The sequence below is a fragment of the Palaemon carinicauda genome, chromosome 1 (genome assembly GCF_036898095.1).
Source record: "Palaemon carinicauda isolate YSFRI2023 chromosome 1, ASM3689809v2, whole genome shotgun sequence".
In the NCBI taxonomy this organism is placed as follows: Eukaryota; Metazoa; Arthropoda; class Malacostraca; order Decapoda; family Palaemonidae; genus Palaemon; species Palaemon carinicauda.
In genome coordinates, this window is record NC_090725.1 from 173,332,141 (window position 1) to 173,356,624 (window position 24,484).

General features: G+C 45.6%; 1 protein-coding gene across 5 annotated transcripts in view; it reads right to left on the reverse strand.

Moving 5' to 3' along the window:
• LOC137652878 (piggyBac transposable element-derived protein 3-like) overlaps positions 1 to 24,484 on the reverse strand; it is a 341,902-nt gene that overhangs the window by 63,812 nt on the left and 253,606 nt on the right. For 4 of the 5 annotated variants that reach the window (XM_068386272.1, XM_068386283.1, XM_068386278.1 and 1 more), the window contains exons 2-3: positions 21,126 to 21,411; positions 18,299 to 20,672 (exon numbers count right to left, since the gene is read on the reverse strand). In XM_068386272.1, coding sequence (XP_068242373.1) covers positions 19,027 to 20,109 — 1,083 coding nt within the window. In that variant the 5' untranslated portion in view covers positions 20,110 to 20,672; positions 21,126 to 21,411 and the 3' untranslated portion in view covers positions 18,299 to 19,026. Of the gene's footprint in view, positions 1 to 18,298; positions 20,673 to 21,125; positions 21,412 to 24,484 lie in introns of those variants that run through there. The other variant, XR_011046375.1, reaches the window with a different exon arrangement.

Below are 24,484 nucleotides of genomic sequence, written 5' to 3' on the forward strand. Positions count from 1 at the left end.
CCTATCCTAAGCTAAAATATAAATAACATTGTATGATGAATTATGTGAGATAATTCACCGAATACTCATTTGCCTTTCCTTTCTTTACAGGAGGAGCATCCCGAGTGTGGGAACCATTTCTGCAAGGTCCGCAGTAAGAACTTCTGCGGCCATGAAATGTGCAGGACCCACACTCGCTGCGTGACGACGAAGGGCTCTCTTAAGTATTGGGACCCCCAGGTATGTGATGTTTGTTCCAATCTGGTTACTGAGGCTTTTGATGATCAAAAGTCGACTGAGTCAAGGGATGCAGCAAGAGAGAAGCTGCATAAATGGGTCAGGGGTTTTCAAAAGAATACCACTGGCCCATACCTTCCTAACGAAAGGATGAGAGCATCCCTCAACCTCAAGCTGAGATCCCCCTTGTCCAGATTCCGAAAGAATCTGAAGTTTCGGATGCCATGAAGGACATCCAGCTAGAAGACATTATGTCGGTAGTTTCCAAGGAGACGGAACGGAGTCTTCTAGCATAAGAGCAGGAACAGGAGTCTGTCTTACCTCATGAGGGCGACGATGAAGGAACCGAAATTGTTTCGGTTTCATCGGCTCCGGTGGCTGAGCCCGTCCCATCGACCTCCTCTGCCCCCCAATTGGACACAATAATTCACACCCTAACATCTCTCCTGTCTGTTTCAGGACATGAAGAAGGAGTCGAAAGAAGCTTCGCTTCGGACTGAGATGCACCAGCTCGTGACTTCCCGTGTAGCCCCGAAGAAGCTAAACGTTAAGGACCTTCCCCCTTTCTCGGACGTCAACCCTTGGAGGTATGCTGAACACATGCCTATGTCAGGAGGGAAGATCTTCCTCTCCAACAAACTGGGTACGGTCCCAGTAGAGGACATCCAGTTCTGGCCCAGCAAAGGGGCCTATCCTGATTGTTACGTTCGTTTGAGGACGGAACCTCCCTAGAAAGAGGAGACAGAGCCGAAGGAGGTCATGATATTTGACCTCCCCAAAGCCCAAGCATTGTTCACCAGTACCTTGAAAGAGAGGGCCTTCCCTAGCTCCAAGGTACCGGCTCTCAGCAAGAAGCACCCGTCCTTCATTGCTGCTTCTTCCCATGCCTTCCCCTTTATGGAAAAAGGGTTCAAGGCAGTCGTGGCAGGGAAACCTTGCCCCACACTCGAAAAGTGTAGGCCATTTTCCCTTGCCCTACCATCAGATGATGCAGACTGGAAGGATGTCTATAGCACCTTCTCAGTTGGGAAGTTGGAGGCTGACATTGCCGGACGTCAGTTCGGAGAAGACATCACTAAGTTGTCGGATTTCCTCCTGCACAGGGAGCAGGAAACGAAGGAAGGACTTGCCGCCTCTATGTCCCTGCAGACTGGACTAGAGACAATGGCAAGCGTCTCCCTATCCCTAGATATGTACATGGTCTTTGCCAAAGCTCATTTGGCAACAGTCACCAAAGACCTGTACAACTTTATCAAAGCCAGACGGGCTTGTAGAGAGTGCGTGTTCACCTCAGCTGCGGTGAGGCACGAACCAAGGAAGCTGATAGCTTCCAACATCTGAGGAAAAGACCTCTTCCCAAGCGAAGTGGTCAAAGAGGTTGTCGACAAAGCTGCCACGGAGAATAGGAATCTTCTCCAAAAGTGGGACTTGTCGACCAAGAGAAAGTCTTCCAGTGAGAAGGGTCCCCAACCTAAAAGGAAGACCAAGCGACCAAGAGTGCCCTCTCGCGCAACTCGACAACAACAACTTCCCGTGGCCACGGTGTCCCAGACGGTGACACAACCACCTACTTTTCAGCTGGTGCCCCCAGCAAGTAGCGACACAGTCGCCTGTTTTTACCCCAGCCTTTGAAAGGCAATCCACGACCTTTTGGCCAAAGTCTCGAGGTTCCTTTCGAGGTTCCACTAGACACCCCTCTAGAGGCAGGGGCAACAAAGTTGGACGTGGCCAAGGAGGAAAGTCCTTCAACCAGCACTCAAAGTGAGATGTTTCCGGTAGGAGGGAGACGTCTCTTTTTCCGGGATCGCTGGACCTTCGATCCCTGGGCCCACAGCCTAGTCAAGAACGGACTGGGGTGGTGTTGGAACACAACTCCACCAACTTTCCCTCAATTCTTCCAACACAACCCCCATTCTGGAAGAATATGTCCAAGAACTCTTAGACAAGGGTGTTCAGGTGATGGCCTACCTGGACGACTGGCTGGTATGGGCAGCATTCGAAGAAGAATGCACGCAAGCCTCCAAGGAAATGATCCAGTTCCTGGAACATCTAGGATTCAAGATCAACCTGGAAAAGTCTCGACTATCTCCAGCTCAAAAGTTCCAATGGCTGGGTGTTCACTGGAACTTACAGTCACACTGCCTCTCCATTCCATCAAAGAAGAGGAGAGAGATAGCGGGATCTGTCAAGAGACTTCTTCAATCCGACAGGATATCAAGACGGCAACAAGAGAGAGTTTTGGGGTCTCCCCAGTTTGCCTCAGTGACATACCCAGTGCTGAGAGCACAATTAAAAGATGCATCAGGAGTCTGGAGAAAATAAGCATCAAACGCTGGAAGAGATCTAACAAGACCGATACCAACTCATCTGCGATCACTCCTCAAGCCATGGTCGGAGGCCAAGTACCTAAAGAAGAAGGTACTCTTACAACCACCTCCACCTTCAGTCACTATTCACACGGATGCCTCTAAGGAAGGATGGGGAGGCCACTATCACCAACGGAACGTCCAAGGAACCTGGTCCTCCCTCTTCAAGACCTTCCACATCAACATTCTGGAAGCCATGGCAGTTATTCTATCACTAAAGAAACTAAAACTTCGCTGCTCGATCCACATCCGGCTGGTCTTCGACAGCAAAATGATAATGAGATGCTTAAATCAACAAGGCTTGAGATTGCCTCAAATCAACCAAGTGATGTTGGCCATCTTCCGCCTGGCGGAAAAGAAAAGATGGCACTTATCAGCTGTTCACCTCCAAGGGTTCCGCAATGTGACGGTGGACGCTCTATCCAAGCTCACCCCGATAGAGCCAGTATGGTCCCTAGACGCAAGATCATTCTCCTTCATCTTACGCAAAGTCCCAGGACTACAGATAGACCTCTTCGCGATGAGCGACAACAAGAAGCTACCCATGTAGGTAGCCCCATACGTGGATCCTATAGCAGAAGCAGTGGATGCGATGTCCATAGATTGGAACAGATGGTCCAGGATTTACTTGTTCCCTCCAACCAACCTCCTGCTGTAGGTCCTCAACAAACTGAGATCCTTTTAGGGAACAGCAGCGATAGTGGCTCACAAGTGGCCCAACAGCATATGGTTCCCACTGATAATGGAACTACGACTGAAGCTGATTCCATTGCCGGATCCAGTTCTGACTCAACAAGTGCAGAAGTCGACTGTCTCCGCTTCATCACAGAAAACCCGGAACCTTCATCTCATGATTTTTTTCACCTTAGCAGTCAAGAAAAGGTTCGGGATTTCAAAGGACAGTATCAACTTTTTAGAAGAATACAAGTCGAAATCTACTAGAAGACAATACGAATCTTCCTGGAAGAAATGGGTTGCCTTCGTCAAGGAAAAGAAACCAAAAGAGATCTCAACAGATTTCTGTTTATCTTTCTTTATTCATCTCCATGAACAAGGTTTAGCAGCCAACACGATCTCTATGTGTAAATCTGCCTTGACTAGACCACTACTATATGCCTTCCAGGTGGACTTCTCAAATGAAATCTTCAACAAAATCCCTAAGGCCTGAGCTCGACTTCGGCCCGCAGCACCTCCGAGGCCCATTTCTTGGTCCTTGGATAAGGTTCTTCATCTAGCCTCTACCTTGAACAATGAAGATTGCTCTCTAAAGGATTTGACTCAATAGGTGATATTCTTATTTGCCCCAGCCTCAGGAGGCAGTTAGCGAAATAGTGGCCCTTTCGAGGAATGATGGCCACATTCAGTTCACAGACTGCGGAGAACTGAACCTTTTTCCTGACCCAGCGTTTCTCGCCAAAAATGAGCTGCCCACCAAAAGGTGGGGTCCCTGGAGAATCTGCCCTCTGAAAGAAGATGCATCTCTATGCCCAGTAGAATGCCTAAAGGTCTATCTTCGTAGAACTTCAGACTTTAGGGGAGGACAGCTTTTCAGAGGAGAAACCTCAGGTTACACATTGACCTTGAAACAATTAAGGGCGAAGATCACCTATTTCATTCACAGAGCGGATCCAGACAGCACACCCGTAGTTCATGATCCGAGAAAAGTGGCTTCATCTCTGAACTTCTTTCAGAACATGAGTTTTGAAAGTCTTCGCTCCTATACCTGATGGAGGTCATCCAAGGTTTTCTTCAAGCACTACGCGAAACAAGTGCAAGAGATTAAGCATTATGTGGTTTCAGCAGGTAGTGGACTAAAACCTGCCGCCGCTTAAATTCTGCAAAGAACAGTGCACTAATTGGGACTTTAGTGAAGGGTGTACATGGTTTCCTCCTACAGAGTGACATGTTTAGTGAAGTGTCTAAGTAGTGACACTATGAACTGTTCTAATTATAAGGTTAAAGAAGCATAAAAGACTTACACATGTGCCATGCCTATGACTACACAAGTGTTGATGAACTGTAACGACAGAAATGAGAATTAATGAAATATTACGATATTTCCTTTACAGTGGCTTCACGTTTCTTTTTCAGATGAAACAGTTATTTCTGTTATTACTATTTTATTATGCTTTACACAATATTTCCAAAAATTTTCTTTAATTTTATATTGTATCATAAAATGAACCGTATCCTTGCTATCTATTGTTTAGCAATAAACACATCTTTGAATTTTGCGTCTCATTTCGCCCTTCAAATTCTAAACATGCTATATAAATAAATGTGTCAGAGCACTTATTATCCTATTATTTTGAAAATATTCTGAACATATACTATATCTGTTCTAAGCGAACAACCTCACAATTATGTGTTATTGTATCAAGTATCAGTCCCTGGTAATGACTGATTTTATGTCTAATTGCTTTACTGACTGTACAAATTTCCTACATGAATGAAAATCTGTCTACCTTGCTTACAACACACCAAGTGGACCAGGGGCGGTGTCAGTAATCAATGCATACTTTGTTCCTTTCAGAATACAAACTATGTTTTACATGTATATGATGAGACTAATATACAAGCTGGTTTGCTAGATTGTTCATTGAACTTACAATCCTCGGGTTTTTTCCTAGAGTCTCCCATGACTCTTCCCTGTAGGAGGCAGGAAGCACTGACATAGTCCATGATCAGTTGAAAGGTGTATGACGGTAACAGTGTCTCTAGGTCTAGATGACCGAGGAAAATTTAACTCGCGGTTATTCGCACTATTGGAAATTCCATCAGGACGACATGGCCTGAGCCTAAAAAACGGATTTTGAGCGAAGCGAAAAATCTATTTTTGGGTGAGGTAGCCATGTCGCCCTGATGGACCCACTCTCCTTTTACAAAGGATGAATGAATCCCTCCCAAACATACTGTATCTGTAGCACCTCTCTAATGCTACAAAGAATGACAAGATGGCGCCGGGACGTGACGTCATACTGGCGCCCAATTATAGTACGTGTAGGAGCGTTGCCTTAATAACGGCCCACCTACAATTCTTGCCACTTTCCCCTCTCGAAGCGTAAACATTATTAGGGGTGTAGACAGCTATGTGGCGTGTCAAGAATACGTCCTCTGATATTATGCGATATCCCATAAGTCGAAAGCCAGGGATATTTGCGCCAGGAGTTAGAATTCTGGATACCTTAAGTAAAATTCTCTGGGATATATCACTGTAGTTAAATATAACCTAGGAAGCTACTATGAAGGAACTTCCATCAGAACGACATGGCTACCTCAACCAAAATTAGATTTTTCGCGATTCACAAAACTGAGCCCAAGGCATCGTATTGCTAAAATAAAGGCTAGCTAACGTGATACTAGTCAAATAAGACTAAATAAACACGAAATAAAAGGGCAGTCGGATACGCGACATTACGCCCGATGGCTTGCTGAACTCGGAGTGCATGGCTCTCTCATCGCCTAATAAAGCTAAATAACCACTCCCCGAGGGGATCTAATACAGTGACAGCTAATTCAAACTGTAAAAGAAGAGGGTACTCAACTTAGACGACGAAGAGGAAGCCATCATGCATAGAAAAACTACATACAAAGTAGGACACTGTAAAGAAAAAAGTGGCGTCATCAATGACGTACAATGGTACCATGAGGGGAGAGGTTATGCAACGGCTCCTCACCTCTCCTTCCCCCTAGTTTCCTAGACTGGGTTAAGTCTATTAGGGGTGCAGATATCTATGATTATCTATGGATACATCCTTGATTATACACGATATCTTAGGATAGTCGTTCCGGGGGTTAGAACCCCGTGATACCTGACGGTAATTCTCTTGTAATATCACTCGCAGAAATATTATAGAGTAGGAAGCTGCCGGAAGGACCTTCCATCAGGACGACATGGCTTGAGCCCAAAAACATGATTAGCAAACCATCCAGACAATAAAGTCCAAAGATTTCCCTATTTCGTGTTTGTCAAAACCGATATCACATTCATGTTTAGACTATACTTTGGGGTGTAAAATAGTAAATACGAACGATGTGTATTGGACAAATGATATAAAAAAATTCACTGACACAAAATGCATTAGCGGGAGTAGTACTGCAAGGGTTAAGGGTTCTAAGGAGTAATGGTAAAGGAAAGAGATACTCTAAAATATGTAAATATGGGATTGACACTGATAGATATACTTTAATACTAAGGGTCACCTTTTTGGGCTCAGCCATATCGTCCTGATGGAAGGTTCCTTTAGGCAGCTTTCCAAGGGATATTTGGTGACAGTGGTACTCCCAGAGAACTGACCATAGGTCTCTAGAATTCTAACTCCTGGCATGAGTATCCTTAAGAAAATTCTTAATGATATCGCATAATATCAGGGGACGTATTTCTTGATACGACACATGGCAATCTTCACCCCGAATAGAGTTTTCGCTCTGAGGGGGAAGAGTGGCGAAATTGAAGGGGAGCCGTCATCAAGGTTACCCAGTGGATCCCCTTTCCCGTACTACTACAGCTTAACTCATTACTTTTGTAGTAGCGAATTAAGCATGGTGTATCTCCTTCTTGCTCTCGGTTTTGTTACTATTTCAAGGATTATTACCATGCATTCTCCAGCATCTTCATCCTCTGGAAAGTTGAGTATTTAATCTTTCCTGTGTATAATTTTTGGGCTCAGGCCATGTCATCCTGATGGAAGTTCCTTTATAGTAGCTTCTTAGGTTATATTTAACTACAGTGATATATCCCAGAGAATTTTACTTAAGGTATCCAGAATTCTAACTCCTGGCGCGAATATCCCTGGCTTTCTTCTTTAGGGATATCGCATAATATCAGAGGACGTATTCTTGACACGCCACATAGCTATCTACACCCCTAATAGCGTTTACGCTTCGAGAGGGGAAAGTGGCAAGAATTGGAGGAGAGTCGTTATTAAGGCACGCTTTATCTCCTACTGTTGAGCACCTGTATGACGTCACGACCGGTCGCCATCTTGTTATTCCTTCTTTTGTAGCGGCCTTACTCGGTGTTTCCCAGTGCTCTCACGCTATTTTTGGATTATTTTCTCGCTATGATGCTTTCTCCAGCCTCATCTGCCTCTGGAAAGTTGAGTATTATCTTTACTTTGTATAAATGTAAGCTCTTACCAGTTTTTTCCTAGATTCAAGGTTTAATTAACGTAACGAGCTGTTGCCTAACCGGAGGCATCGTGGACGCTGTCGTTCGCTATGCATGTGTCATTTAGTCAGGCAGAACGACCTTCCGGTATATTTCGCTGTAATAAATTCAGCTATTTAGCCTTCATTGCTAGGAATTTTATATTATGCCGTTAGTATTCGTGGTTTCGGCGATTTAGGTAACTGATCCTTACTTACTGTAGGCTTCCTAGCCTAGGCGTCTAGCCTGCCTTCATGCATGATATATAGTTTTCCTAGTGTGGTAATTTTATTGAAGCTTTAGGCAATATTTTATACATGTAAGATATTACTGCATAAATTTTCCTCTTCCAAAGATAGTACAGTATACGAGAGAGTTTCAGTGATTTAGGTAATCGATTCTCACTGCTTCTAGGCTACTAGCCTAGGGGCTTTAGCATACTTTCATACATGTCCCCGATTGCTCTTGTATAGCCTTATTTAAGTGGAGACTGATACCTCCTAGTCTTTTATAGAGTGATACTAATCTCCCTCAGAGATAAAAGAACAATCTCTTCTCCCTTTGAGTTAGCCTAGGCTGAACCCTAGTCAGCTTTGCCTTGAATTGCATTCTGGTAAATCTAGGCTAAGGTGTTTCTGTCCCTTCCCTATAACCGCAGATGCTGGTTTTGGGTTTAGTCAGAACATAAGAGTATTCTGTCTGTGGTCGGTTGCCGACTGGCAAGGTAAATTGAATTCCCGGGTCAGGTTAGGGTACCGACGCAGGAGGCTAGACCTCCCAAGGCCTCACCTGAAGGCATTATATATGATGCCTCCTCTTTGTGGCCTAGCAGACAGTCCTGTGCCGGCAGAACCTAAGCCGAAGAATAGAATTCTTCTACTGCTTCGGGGACTCCGACACTAGACTCTGTTCCTTCTGTCTGAGATAGCAGCCAGGGTGCGGTCAATCTCTTTCTGTGTTGGGCTAACCCTAGGCTAGGGAATAGAATTCCCTGGCCCCTTTGGATAGGTCAAATACTGGAACGGAGTCCTGTTAGGTGAGGTAGGATTGGCTTTACTGCTGGATCCTCCCTCACCCTACAGGACCCTCACCCCTCCCCTTTCTGTCCTTTAGTGATGGCCTAGCCTTCACATACCTTGGCCATCATCCTACAATCGACCCTAGTGCCGGTAGGTTGTGGGATTGTCTTGGGTTTTCTGTCGGCTGCCGGCGGAGACCCTAACCCCCTGCCGGCAGAGACCGGTGAGGCTGTGGTTGGATGGAAGCCTTAATGTTACATTTCCCCCTTCCATTTGAACATTCATTCCGGATGGAGGACAGTAAGGCTGAGCCTTTACATGCCCCCTCATCCATGCTTTCTCTCTTTCATACCACTAGTACCCTGGATCCCAACTGTCGGCAGCCGGCTGGACTGCAGACCGCTGACAGATTGTACTGTCGCCACCTGGCATGGGTTGCCGACGGTCGGCGACCCACTGGCAGCCGGCGACCCATCGGCTACCTACCGGCAGCCGGTCGAACGACTGTCTGACAACATATCTCTCACCGCCGGCTGACGGGCCTTCCGGCAGACTGCCGCCCATTACCACTAGAAGGCAGTACACCTAACTTAAACCTAGGTACTAACCTGCTGGCGTATGCCGACAGGTACTACAGTATATGACTGTACAGTGGTTAGTATAATTGCGATATAGATCATACTGCAATCAGAAAACAACGGTATAGTTTGTACGGTAGCCCATAAATTTTCTAACATACACTCTGTTTCATGGGCAGCCTATTGTGAGGCCACTTGATATAAAGAAAGTGAGTTCTTTCTTGAATTCTCAGTGATCACTAAATTCAATCCCCAATATTGAATTCCGGAAGACGGTGTTAAGTTACACCTCTATATATTCTCAAGGATAAAGATCTTCTAATGGGTTTTCTATCTTTAGAAATACCCCAGAATTCAATTTTTAGGGAGGTCATGGCAATTGGCTGAACAGGAAACACACGTAGGTGTCTTTCCTTCTTCCGTTCTAGCTTACCTATCCTAAGCTATATATATATATACATAATATTATATAATGAATATTGTGAGATAATTCACCGAATACTCATTTGCCTTTCCTCTCTTTATAGGAGGATCATCCCAAGTGCGGGAACCACTTCTTCCATGTCCGCAGCAAGAACTTCTGCGGCCATGGTCTGTGCTGGACGTACGCGCTCTGCGCAGCGACAATGGGTACTCTGAAGTATTGGGACCCCCAGGTATGTGACGTTTGTTCCAATCTGGTTACTGAGGCTTTTGATGACCAAAAGTCTACTGAGTCAAGGGATGCAGCAAGAGAGAAGCTGCGTAAATGGGTCAGGGTTTTTCAAAAGAATGCCACCGAGCCATACCTTCCTAATGAAAAGAGATCCCCCTCGTCCAGATTCTGAGAGAATCTGCTGTATCGGATGCCATGAAGGACATCCAGTTAGAAGACAAGATGTCAGATGCTTCAGAAGGCACTGAACGTAGTCTTCTTGCCGAAGATCAGGAGCAAGAGTCTGTATTGGCTCCTGAGACTGATGACGAAGGAACCGAAATAGTTTTGGTTTCATCAACTCCGGTGGCAGAGCCCGTCCCCTCGACCTCCTCTTCCCCTCAATTGGCTGACATATAGCAAACGTTGACTTCTATCCTCTCTATGTTCCAAGACTTAGAGAAGCAGTCAACCGAGAAAGAAGCTGCGCTACAGTCGGAGATGCACCAACTCGCAGTTTCTCGTGTAGCTCCAAAGAAGCTAAACGTCAAGGACTTTCCCCCTTTCTCGGACGTCAACCCATGGAGGCATGCTGAGCACATGCCCATGTCAGGAAGTAAGATCTTCATCTCCGACAAGCTGGGCATAGTCCCAGTCGAAGACGTGGAATTCTGGCCCAGTCAAGGGGCCTACTCAGACTGCTACGTTCGTCTGAGGACGGAACCTCCCTCGAAAGAGGAGACAGAGCTGAAAGAGGTCATAATCCTTGACCTCCCCAAAGCTCAGGCCTTGTTTACTAGCACGTTGAAGGAGAGGGCCTTCACTAGCTCCAAAGTGCCGGCTCTGAGTAAGAAGCACCCATCCTTCATTGCTTCTTCTTCCCGTGCCTTCCCCTTTATGGAAAAAGGGTTTAAGGCAGCCTTAAAGGCAGTCGAGGCAGGGAAACCTTTCCCTACACTCGAAGTGTGTAGGCCGTTCTCTCTCGCCCTACCATCAGACAGTGCTAACTGGGAGGATGTCTTTAGTACCTTCTCAGTCGGGAAGTTGGAGGCCGACATTGCCGGACGTCAGTTCGGTGAAGACCTCCCTAAGCTGTCAGATTTTCACCTGCGTCGGGAGCAGGAAACGAAAGAAAGACTTGCCACCTCAATGTCTCTTCAGACCGGACTGGAGACGATGGCAAGCGTCTCCCTATCCCCAGATATGTACATGGTCTTTGCCAAGGCTCACTTGGCAACAGTGACGAAGGACCTGTACAACTTCATCAAAGCCAGAAGGGCTTGTAGAGAGTTCGTGTTCGCCTCGGCTGCGGTGAGGCATGAACCAACGAAGTCGATATCTTCCAACATCTGGGGTAAAGACCTCTTTCCAAGTAAAGTGGTCAAAGAGGTTGTCGACAAAGCTGCCACGGAGAATAGAAATCTTCTCCAAAAGTGGGACTTGTCGATGAAGAGAAAGTCTTCACCAGATGAGGGTCCCCAACCTAAAAGAAAGACACAGAGGCCAAGAGCGCCCTCTCGCCCACCTAGACAACAACAACTTCCCATGGCCACGGTGTCCCAGACGGTGGCACAACCACCCACTACATACCAATTGGTACCCCAGCAGCTGGCGACACAGTCGCCTGTCTGTACCCCGGCCTTCGAAAGGCAATCCACGACCTTTCGGCCGAAATTTAGGTTCCTTTCGAGGCTCCTCTAGACGCCCCTCAAGAGGCATGGGCAACAAGGGTGGACGTGGCCAATGAGGCAAGTCCTCCAACCAGCACTCAAAGTGAGATGCTTCCGGTAAGAGGGAGAGACTTCTCTTTCCGGGATCGTTGGACCTTCGATCCCTGGGCCCACAGCCTGATCAAAAACGGTCTAGGTTGGAGCTAGAACACAACTCCACCGACTTTCCCTCAATTATTCCAACACTCAACCCCCATTCTGGAAGAATATGTCCAGAAACTCTTAGACAAGAAAGTCATAAGGCGAGCAAAGTCCGTCAAGTTCCAAGGAAGGCTGTTTTGTGTTCCGAAGAAAGACTCTGAAAAACTCAGTCATACTGGACTTGTAACCACTCAACAAGTTCATAGTGAACCACAAGTTCAGGATGCTTACTGTTCAACACATAAGGACCCTACTGCCCAAACAGGCATACACAGTCTCCATAGACATGGCGGACGCATATTGGTATGTTCCAATCAATCGACAAGTTTCCTCCTACCTAGGATTCAAGCTGCAAAAGAGACAATACGTCTTCAGAGCCATGCCCTTCGGACTAAACATAGCCCCAAGGGTATTCAAAAAGCTTGCAAACGCATTCATTCATCAACTACGCCTATAGGAAGTTCAGGTGATAGCCTACCTGGACGATTTGCTGGTGTGGGCAGCATCCGAAGCAGAATGCACGCAAGCCTCCAAGGAAGTGATCCAGTTCCTGGAACCTCTAGGATTCAAGATCAACTTGAAAAAGTCTCAACTATCTCCAGCTCAAAAGTTTCAATGGCTCGGCGTTCATTGGAACTTACAGTCACACCGCCTCTTCCTTCCATCAAAGAAGAGGAGCGAGATAGCGGGATCTGTCAAGAGACTTCTACAATCCGACCGGATATCAAGACGGCAACAAGAGAGAATACTAGGCTCCCTCCAGTTTGCCTCAGTGACAGACTCAGTGCTGAGAGCACAATTAAAAGATGCATCAAGAGTCTGGAGAAGATACGCATCAAACACTCGAAGAGATCTAACAAGACCGATGCCAACTTGTCTGCGATCATTTCTCAAACCATGGTCGGAGGCCAAGCACCTAAAGAAGGTGCCCTTACAACCACCTCCACCCTCGGTCACCGTTCACAGGATACCTCAAAGGAAGGATGGGGAGGCCACTCTCACCAACGGAAAATCCAAGGAACCTGGTCCTCCCTCTTCAAGACCTTCCACATCAACATTCTGGAAGCCATGGCAGTTTTTCTATCTTTGAAGAAACTGAAGCTTTGCTGTTCAATCCACATCCGAGTGGTCTGGGACAGCGAAATGATAATGAGTTGTCTAAACTGGCAAGGTTCGAGATCGCCCCAAATCAACCAAGTGATGTTGGTCATCTTCCGCCTGGCAGAAAAGAAGAGATGGCACTTATCAGCAGTTCACCTTCAAGGGTCCCGCAATGTGACGGCGGACGCTCTATCCAGGCTCAACCCAATAGAGTCAGAATGGTCCCTAGATGCAAGATCAGTCTCCTTCATCTTACACAAATTCCCAGGACTGCAGATAGACCTCTTCGCAACGAGCGACAACAAGAAGCTACCTCGGTATGTAGCCCCGTACGAGGATCCTCTAGCGGAGCAGTAAACGCGATGTCCCTAGATTGGAACAGATGGTCCAGTATTTACCTGTTCTCTCCAACCAACCTTAAGGTAAAGGTCCTCAACAAACTGAGATCCTTTCAGGGAACAGCAGCAATAGTGGCTCACAAGTGGCCCATCAGCATCTGGTTCCCTCTGATAACGGAACTGCGACTGAAGCTGGTCCCGTTGCCGGATCCAGTTCTGACTCAACAAGTGCAGAAGTCGACTGTCTCCGCTTCATCACAGAAAACCCGGAACCTTCATCTCATGATTTTCTCGCCTTAGCAGTTAAGAAAAGGTTCGGGATTTCAAAGGACAGTATAAACATTTTAGAAGAATATAAGTCGAAATCTACTAGAAGACAATATGAGTCGTCCTGGAAGAAATGGGTTGCCTTCGTCTAGGCAAAGAAACCAAAAGAAATCTCGACAGATTTCTGTTTATCATTCTTTATTCATCTCCATGAACAAGGTTTAGCAGCCAACACTATCTCTACGTGAAAAGCTACCTTGACTAAACCCCTGCTATATGCCTTCCAGGTGGACTTCTCTAATGAAATCTTCAATAAGATCCCTAAAGCTTATGCTCGGCTTAGGCCCGCAGCACCTCCGAGGCTCATTTCTTGGTCCTTGGATAAGGTTCTTCATTTAGCCCCAACCCTGAACAATGAAGACTGCTCTTTAAAGGATTTGACCCCAAAAGTTATATTCTTATTTGCACTAGCCTCAGGAGCCAGATTTAGCGAAATAGTGGCCATTTCGAGGGATGAGGGCCACATTCAGTTCACGGAGTGTGGAGAACTGAATCTCTTTCCTGACCCAACGTTTCTCGCTAAGAATGAGCTACCCACCAAAAGGTGGGGTCCCTGCAGAATCTGCCTTCTGAAGGAAGATGCGTCTCTATGTCCAGTAGAGTGCCTAAAGGTCTATCTTTGTAGAACTTTAGACTTTAGGGGAGGACAGCTTTTTAGGGGAGAAACCTCAGGTTTGACATTGTCTTTAAAACAATTAAGGGTGAAGATCACCTATTTCAGACAGTACACCCGCAGGTCATGATCCGAGAAAAATTGCTTCGCCTCTTAACTTTTTTCAAAATATGAATTTCGAAAGTCTTCGCTCGTATACTGGATGGAAGTCATCCAGGGTTTTCTTTAAACTCTACGCGAAGCAAGTGGAAGAGATCAAGCACTTTGTGGTGGCAGCAGGTAGTGTATTAAAACCTTTCGCTTGAAAACTGCGAGGAACAGTGCTCTATTCGGGACTTTTAGTGAAGGGTGTACATGATCCCTCCTTACGGAGTGACATGTTTAGTGAAGTATCACTGTAGTGACACTATGGACTGTTCTAAGTATAAAAGTGAAAGAAGCATAAAAGACTTACACATGTGCCATGCGTATACCTACGCAAGTGTTTATAGGCTGTAATGTCAGAAATAAGAAAACATTAAATATTACAATATTTCCCTTTTAAAGTGGCTTCACGTTTCTTTTCAGGTGAAACAAGTATTTCTGATATTACCATTTTAATTAGGCTTTCCACTATATTTCCAATTTTCGTTTTTTATTATATTATATAATGCACTTTGACCTTGTTATCTATTGTTTATCAATAAATACATATCTGAATTTTGCGTCTCTTTTCGCCCCAAAATTCCAAATAAATAAATGTGTCAGAGCAATTCATTATAACCTCTTATATTGAAAATATATCTTGAACACATACAATATCTGTTCTAAGGCTAACCAACCTTCTAATTGTGTGTTTTTATCAGGTATCAGTCCCTGGTTGAGACTGACTTCATATACCTTGATTATATTACTGACATACAATTTTCCTACATAGATTAAAACCTGTCTATCTTGCTTACAACTCACCAAGTAGACCGGGGGAGGTGTCGGTAGTCAATACATACATTTGTTCCTTTCAGAATAAAAAATCTGTTTTACAAAAGTATATGATGAGACCAATATACCTGTTTGTTGGGTATATTGTTCATACGAATTTACAATCCTTGAGTTTTTTCCTAGAGTCTACCATGACTCTTCCCTGTAGGGGGCAGGAAGCACTGACATAGTCCATGATCAGTTGAAGTGGTTTATGACGGTAACACCATGTGTCTCTAGGTCTAGATGACCAAGGAAAATTTATCTCGCGGTTATTTGCACTAATGGGAAATTCACAGATACATCAATGCTCTGGTAAACTTCCGTCAGGACGACATGGCCTGAGCCCAAAAAACGGATTTTGAGCGAAGCGAAAAATCTATTTTTGAGTGAGGTAGCCATATCGTCCTGATGGACCCACCCACCTTTTATAAAGGTTGAATGAATCCTTCCCAAAAGTACTGTATCTGTAGCAACTCGCTGACGCTACAAGGAATAACAAGATGGCGCCCAGTCGTGACGTCATACAGGTACTCAACAGTAGGAGATAGAGCGTGCCTTAATAACAGCTCTCCTCCAATTCTTACCACTTTCCCCTCTCGAAGCATAAACGCTATTAGGGGTGTAGATAGCTATGTGGCGTGTCAAGAATACGTCCTCTGATATTATGCGATATCCCATAAGGCAAAAGCCAGGGATATTCGTGCCAGGAGTTAGAATTCTGGATACCTTAGGTAAAATTCTCTGGGATATATCACTGTACTTAAATATAACCTAGGAAGCTATTATAAAAGAACTTCATCAGGACGACATGGCTACCTCACCCAAAAATAGATTTTTTAGCTCCTTTTTCACTGTTAAATTAGCATAATTTAGATGTGTTTAGCGAAGCACAGCCTTCACTGAATGTTTTATTTAGTTAGTAGTACGACGTCCCCGATATTTAGCTTTAATGAATTATATCTATTTAGGCAAATTATACTAGTGAAGATCAGATTATACATGTAATATTTCCTCTTCTCTGAAACGTTTCGATCGTATACGGTAGGGTCTCGGTGACGTAGCATAGCCGAGATCCCGATGCGAGTTAGGCTAGTCTAATGCGTTTTAGTATACTTTTTTGGGCTCAAGCCATGTTGTCCTGATGGAAGCTTCCTATTGGCAGCTTTCTAAGGGATATTTGGCTACAGTGATACTCCCAGAGAATTGACCATAGGTCTCCAGAATTCTAACTCCTGGCGCGAGTATCCTTAAAATTTATCTTAAGGATATTACATAATATAAGGGGACGTATTTCTTGATACGACACATGGCAATCTTCACCCCGAATAGAGTTTTCGCTCTGAGGGGGAAGAGTGGCGAAATTGAAAGGGAGGCGTCATCAAGGTTACCCAGTGGATCCCCTTCCAGTACTATTACAGGATCCAATATGGCTAACCATTCCTTGTTTTGTAGAAAATTACGCATGGTGTACTCCCGCTTGCTCTAGTGTTCTAGATCGCTATTTTCGAAGATTTATCATGCATCCTACAGCATCTTCTGCCTCTGGAAAGTTAAGTATTTAATCTTTCCTGTGTATACTTTTTAGCTCCCTTCTCACAGTTAAATTAGCATAGTGTAGATGTGTTTATCAGAGCATAACTGGTAACTGTAGGCGTCATTTTGGATGCTGTTGTTCACCATACAGGCCTTATTTAGTCAGTAGAACAATGTTCCCAGTATTTAGTTTTAATGAATCATAGCTATTTAGGCAAAATTATACTAGCGAAGATAAGATCATGCACGTATATTTCCTCTTCCTTAGATTTAACGTTCTTATACATTAGAGTTTCGGTGATATAGCGGAGCCGAGATCTTGCCCTGCGCTAGGCTAACCAGCCTACGCACTTTAGTATACTTTCGTACATTATCCCCGTTTACCTTCGCGTATCGTTTTATTAATTCAAAAGGAGATAGTATATCTCCTAGAATTATTTATATCATTCGATACTTGTCTCTTTTAGAGATTTAAGGGTAAACCCTTCCTTCCCTCTGAGTGTCGCCATTAGGCGACAACCCTATCTTGGTCTTGCCATAGAGTAGTATACTCCGGCTTGCCTAGGCTAGTGTTTTCTGTCTTCCCCCTTGCCGGCGAGCATCCCAGCTTGGTTTTGCGACAGTAACTCAGAGTATTCAGTCTTTATGCCGACAATTCGGCTGCCGGCGGAGTAGTCGCTTACAGTATCAGGCATAAGAAGCCTAGCTTCCCTAGACTGCATCCGAAGTGGTAGTACGATGCCGCCACTTTCTCCCTTGCGGTCTAGAAGACAAGTCTTGTTTCAGCAAGGTCCTGGGCTAAAGAATAGATATTCTTCTGCCGCCCAGGACGGCGCCGATATTGAAACGATGTTTCTTATTTGTGACTGGAAATGGCCGGCAATCCTGCCGCCTTCTCCCGACACAACACACAAGACCCTCTCTTTGCCCCTCTCTGTCCTTTAGCAATAACCTAGCCATCGCATGTCTTTGGCCGTTGATCTACATTCTCCCTGCTTGCCGGGTGGGCTGTGGTGCCGGCCGGGCTCCTACATAGGCAGCTTGATAGCCGCTCTGACCTTCCCCCTATGGACGCAAGGCTCCGGGAAAGGTTGTGCCTGCCATAACAGCTGCCGGTGGGAGACCCTAATGTCTTTGAGTGTTCTTCAGCCCTCCCTTGAACTGCCATCCACATCCATGGAACCGGCAGTGACCGGCAACAGATCTTGTGGCTGGCTGGAAACTAGAATGATTCATTCCCCCCTTCCATTTGAACCCCTCATTCTGGAAGAAGGCAGTAGGGACAGTAGTACCTACACCCTTATTTTTGTACTAAACTATAATAAGGTAGCCCTTCTCTCCATGCTTTCTCTCTCTCTCTGTCGGCTAGTGCCGTCAGGTACTAACCTAGCCGGCACCATGCCAGCTGGACCAGTGCCGCTAGGTACTAGCCTTGCCGGTTGAACTATAGTATATGCTTATACAGTAGCCAGTATTTCTATACTGCAGGCAGAAAACTATAGTATATATTATACAGTAGTTTATATTTTCCAACAAACCCTGTGTATCCTTTCACAGTCTATTGTTGAGACCAATCATAATATTGAAGTGAAGTATTCCTTCAATACACTGATGAATCATAGTCATCAGATCATATTTTACCCCCGGAATACTAATACTCTTTTATGAAAGGGTTAGTGCTAGTATACACTATTTCTAACTCTAGAAGTTAGAACCCTTCTACTCTAGTTTTCCCTTAAGGAAATTCTAATATTAATATTGAGGGAGGTCACAGCAATTGGCTGGACAGGAGGCACAAGTATGTGTCTTTCCTATTTCCTTTTTAGCTTACTATCTTAACCCTTTAAGGTCCACCCTAGGTTTTATGGGAAACTTTAAAAATTCCTTTTAGTATGTTGTAGTATTAGAAAATACAAGACCTTTTTATTCTTGTGTACTTTTAAAATTTTTTCTTTCAAATTACCGAAATAATTGCATGCAATGAAGTATCCCATTTGGGTACCTTGGGCGAGTTTAGGCGGACCACGCTCATCCCATATGGGATCTATTGAACCATAATGGCACAGATTTTGAAGTTTCGCCCAACAGTTTTTTTTATAGTTCCAATGTATAACAGAAACACATATATGGCTTAACAATTTAATTAAATAAGAAATACGTTACAAATACAAGAAAATACAATATTCAATAAATACAAAAATACTATAAAAATACAAAAATACTATGAAAATGCAAAAAATATATTAAACCTTACTCATAATTGATAAAATAGAAACATTATAAAACTTACTTTAAAATCTATTGAAAAAGAGCAAAAAAAATTACTTAGAAATCTTATGGAATAAAGCAAAACAATTTCGATTTTCAGTGAGGCAAAGGGCCACCTTGCACTCCTCACACATCCAGCGAGACCTGTGGATGTGGCCTGCAGTTGAACAGAACTTGCAGGTCTGCCTCATGGGGACATGCTTTGGCATGTGTAGGGCAGTGGCATCCTGGCGTGACTCTACACTTGGCAAAACTCCCCGTTGGCCCCTTTTGGCCAAAGGGACATCCCTGGTGCCAAGAGAGTTCCTAGTAATCCTGAAGTTTGATGTCTTGAAACTTCTCAGCCAATTGGAGATATCCAGTCGGAAGTCCTTGAGGGGCTTTGGGTTCGTCTGCAAAGCCAAGCAATCCCTCTTGTACAGAATCCAAGCATTGCAGATGATCAGGTCCAGGAGGTAAGCAAAGAGCCTCATGTAGTACCTCTTTGCTCTGAAGGGGGTCTTGTAGAGGTGTGTCAACATGTCACTTTTCTCGATGCCATCCATGCGGTTGTTGTACATCTGGATGGCAGATGGACAAGGAATGGGAACCTTCTTCTTTTGTGCCCTGTCGTACCGCTCCACTGTTCCCATGGGGTTGACACCGACATCAGTGGACAAGATTGTCACAACACTGTTGTCCTTCCATCTTGCAACGAGGATGCCATCAGAAGAGACGTAGTCCAGTGTGCCCCTTTGCGTCGTCTTCTTGCTCATCTCCTTCACAGACTTCAGGGGAGGATGTCCAACTCGGTTTTCCCTGGCAGTTCCCACATACCGGCATCCATACTTCGATCTCAGGTACTTGGCCAACCCTATACTGGTGAAGAAGTTGTCTGCATACACTGCTGCGTGACTTGGGTCCTTGATGGTCTTAACAAGGGAGACAACAAACTTGGAAGTCACAGACATGGCATTCTCCTCTTCAGACAGCTGAGTAGGGTGGCTCACAAAGGTTGTCTCCCCTTGGTACATAAGAATATCATGCACAAATCCATCCAAGCTGGAGCGGCAGAACAACTTGTAGCCCCACTTGTCAGGCTTCTTGGCTACATACTGGCGAAGGTTACCAGCCCTTGTGCCCTTGTAGGCAACCATCACTTAATCAATGGAATGGATAGGAGTCTCGGGAACTTTCAGGAACACTCTGGTGACCTTGGTGAAGGGGACTCTCACCTTGAAGAACCGATCTTGGGAGCCTGCTGCCTGGTCATTGTCGTTGAAGTGAATTGATGATCGAATGGCCTTGAAGCGGTTCCTGGACATGAAGTTTGCAACCTGAGGAATCCTGGTCTTCACGGCCCAGAAGTCGACGATGCTAGGGAGAGGAACCAGGCCCATGTATATGATGAGGCCAAGGAAAACCATGAGATCCTCTTCTGATATGTGGAAGTTACTGCCTACATCCTTCTGTCTTGAGTACAGGTTGGACTGGAAAACGATGTGATCCCTCAATTCAGCTGTGAAGAACTGAGAGAAATACTCATAAGGTTCCCTCAAGAAGTCCGGCTGTGGATGAATGAAGTCGGGCAGGGGTTGGATGTCAATGTCGTCCTTCTTCCATTCAACAACACGAGGACTCTTAGGGTTAACCTCACCTTCAACTTCACCTTCCTCTCCCACAGGCATCTCCTGAGGGACAACAACATTGACCCTGCGACCTGAAACAAGAATAAAGTAAGTGAAACAGTAAAGGAATCGTGTGTGCTGGTGTGTGTGCATGCATGTGTGTGCATGTGTATGTCAGTGAGTATGCATGTGTGTGCTTGTGTATGTCAGTGAGTATGCATGTGTGTGTGCATGTGTATGTCAGTGAGTATGCATGTGTGTGCTTGTGTATGTCAGTGAGTATGCATGTGTGTGCTTGTGTATGTCAGTGAGTATGCATGTGTGTGCATGTGTATGTCAGTGAGTATGCAAGTACACAAATAAGTTTTAAAAATACCTATTGTTTACAAAAATTTAAAGAGCAACACAATGAAAACAAATTTAAAGAGCAACCATTGTAACAACTAGACTTTTAATTTTTTTTTTAAACAAATTCTCTCTCTCTCTCTCTCTCTCTCTCTCTCTCTCTCTCTCTCTCTCTCTCTCTCTCTCTCTCTCATACTAACCTCTAGCGTTGGGAGGGTCAAAAGCATCCTCCAGAGTAAGGCCTTCGTCGTCAGGAACGTACGTAAGGTCGTCGTCATCAGGAACGTACGTAAGGTCGTCGTCATCAGGAACGTACGTAAGGTCGTCGTCATCAGGAACGTACGTAAGGTCGTTGTCATCACTGTCGACATCCAAAGGGCTCACGTCGACATCACTTCCTTCAGCATCGTCAGGGGCAACCCATGGTGTACGTTCCTGAGTCTCCAATGCAGCATTGCGATGCCCATAAAACATATGGCCACGAAACTGCAAAAAAAAAAAAAAAAAAAAAAATGTAACTGCCTAACAAAAAAATAATTTAATCCCTTGTAAGGTAATATTTTGAATGCACATGAGCCTAACATATCTAAATCATCACTATTATTTCTACAAATATGGTCAAAACTATTCACAAATGTCTCAGACAATCACTAAAAAAAATTACAAAAATGATGTGCGTCGTAAACTAGTGCGCGGTAGAACCGTTACGGTCCAATAGATCCCATATTGGATGAGCGTGGTCCGCCTAAACTCGACCGAGGTAGCCCATGTGGGATCTATACTTTTTCCGATAGTCACTACGACACGTCAGTAACACTACAGCCCTTGAAACCCACATCAAAAGGTAAGCATATCACTAGGCTTCACTATCCTACAGTCACTGTGTACTTACCATGATTACGAAGGTCGGGGGGGGGGGATACGTGGACGTTACTGCGACGCGTCTTGACACTTTTGCTGCTGGAGCACAAGTGAGGTGTCTTTGGAAGGAGCTACAGACTTGGCGAGAAGGACAGGCGGCTTCTGATTGGCTGATTCGAAGAGCAGAGGAGTGTCTCTATGAATTGCCAAAGCGTCAATTTCAGACAAGCATAAACATGTTCACCATGACTACCCAAAAGTAGCTGTTTTAAAGATCCTGTTTGGGCTATTTGGTCGTTAAAGGGTTAAGCTATAATGGTTAAGATAATACCAAAAATTTTCTTGCATGAGATACATTAATTTATCAAGTGTGATAAATTACCACATACTCATTTCAATTTCCTTTCTTTACAGGAGGACCAGAAACTGAAATGTGAGGTGATGTACTGTAACCACAAAAGTGGGAACTTTTGTGGTCACTTTATATGCAGGTCTCATGCCGCCTACGTAGTGACAACCGAAACTTTGAGGTATTGGGACCCCAAGGACTGTAACGTCTGCTCGGCCTTGGTGACCGAGAGTTTCGGCGACCCTAAGTCGACTGAGTCGAGAGATGCAGCACGTGAGAAGCTTCGGAAATGAGTGCGAGGGTTCCAAAAGAACTCTCCTGGACCGTACCTCCCCAATGATAGGATGCGAAGTTTGCTGTACCCAAAGGCAACAGCTGATGCCGTCGTACCCCAGGCACGACCCGGGCGTCCCTGCATCCAGATCGCAGTCGAGGCTGATGTCAGTGAAGCCTTGCAAGGCATGGACATCGACCAGGAGGAAAGGATGCCTGAAGTGTCCACAGACCCGAAACTTCTTCGAGACGGTCCTGAAGGAGAGTGCACTCTACCACCCGGAGGAGACGAGGACTACGATTCAACAGAAGCGGAGGAACCCCTTCTGCTTGTGCCAGCAGTAGAGCCAACACCGTCTATGTCCTCGGCTCCTACCCCTCCAGTAGACGCGATGGGTCATGCAGTTTTGGCCCACATTACCACTCTAATGGAAAATCTACGTGAGAACGTAGATTTGAAATAAAAGATGACAAGAGAGTTCCGTGAAGCGACTCGGATCGTCACCTCCCGAGGGTCTTACAAGTGACCAAGAGTGAAGGACCTGCCACCCTGCTCAGAGACAAATCCCTGGAGGTATGCGGAGTTCATGCCAATCACTAACGGCAAACTCTACATCTCGGAGAAGTTGGGAGCCGTCCAACTGGACGACATTGAGTTTTGGCATAACTTTGCGGCTTACCCGGAGTGCTTCATCTGGCTGAAGAATGAGCCAGCGTCGAGAGAAGAGACGGAACCAAAGGAGGTCATGGTATTCGACCACAACAAAGCACAGGCTCTCCTGACGAGTAGCCTGAAGAAGGCAGGATACACTAACTTGCGAGTTTCTGCACTGAGCAAGAAACACCCTACCTTTCTTGTTCCTTCTTCGAGAGCCATCCCCTTCACGTCGAAGGCTTTTCTGAGTGTTCTCAAGGCTGCTGAGGCAGGCAAACCATGCCCTACACTAGAGAAGTGTAGGCCTTTGTCTCTGGCCTTGCCCACAGATGAGAAGGAATGGAAAGAGGTCCACCTAACCTTCTCTGTAGCGAAGCTTGACGCAGATATCGCGGGACAGCAGTTCAGCGAGAACCTACCGAAGCTATCGGACTTTCTCTTGCGAAGGGAGCAAGAGACAAAGGAGAGGCTAGCCGCCTCCCTTTCCCTCCAGAACTGCATGGAGATGTGTGCAGGCAATGCCAGCACCCCAGATATGTACACGGTCCTGGCCAAGATGCACAGGGCCACCCTCGTCAAGGACTTGTACGCTTTCGTGAAGGCCAGAAAGGCCTGTAGAGAGTTCATGTTTGCTAGTGCAACGGTGAAACACGAACTCAGGAAGCTGATTTCTTCCTGCATCTGGGGTAAGGACCTCTTCCCAAAGGAATTGGTCCAAGAGGTAGTAGAAAAAGCCGCCACGGAGAATAGGAACCTTCTCCAAAAGTGGGGCATCTCCTCAAGGAGGAAGTCTTCCCCAGATGCTGGCCCCCAACCCAAGAGGAAGACAAAGAAGCCACGACTACCTTCTCGGCCTGCTTAGTAAAATCCCGCAGTCACCATGACCGCGATGCCGCAAGTGGTCGCTATGCCACAGACCACCTTCCAAATGGTGCCTCAACAGCTGGTAGCCCAGTCACCAGCCTTCAACCCAGGGTTTGAGAGGCACACCACTACCTTTCGCCCGAAAGGAAGAGGATCTCGACTGGGCTCCTCAAGAAACCCCTCACAAGGTAGGGGAGGACGCGGTCAGGGTGGCAAGCCCTCAGGACCATCTACGCAATGAGATGCTCCAGGTAGGAGGGAGACTCCAACACTTTCAGGATCGTTGGACCTTCGATCCCCAGGCCCACGGCCTAATCAAAAATGGACTAGGATGGAAATGGAACAGATCTCCACCTTCATTTCCTCAGTTCTTCCAGCACTCCACCCCCTCACTGGAAGAATATACCTTAGAACTCTTGAACAAGAAGGTTATAAGGAAAGCAAAGTCCATCAAGTTCCAGGGAAGGCTGTTCTGTGTTCCCAAGAAGGACTCGGACAAACTCAGAGTCATTCTAGACTTGTTGCCACTTAGCAAATTCATCGAGAACAACAAGTTC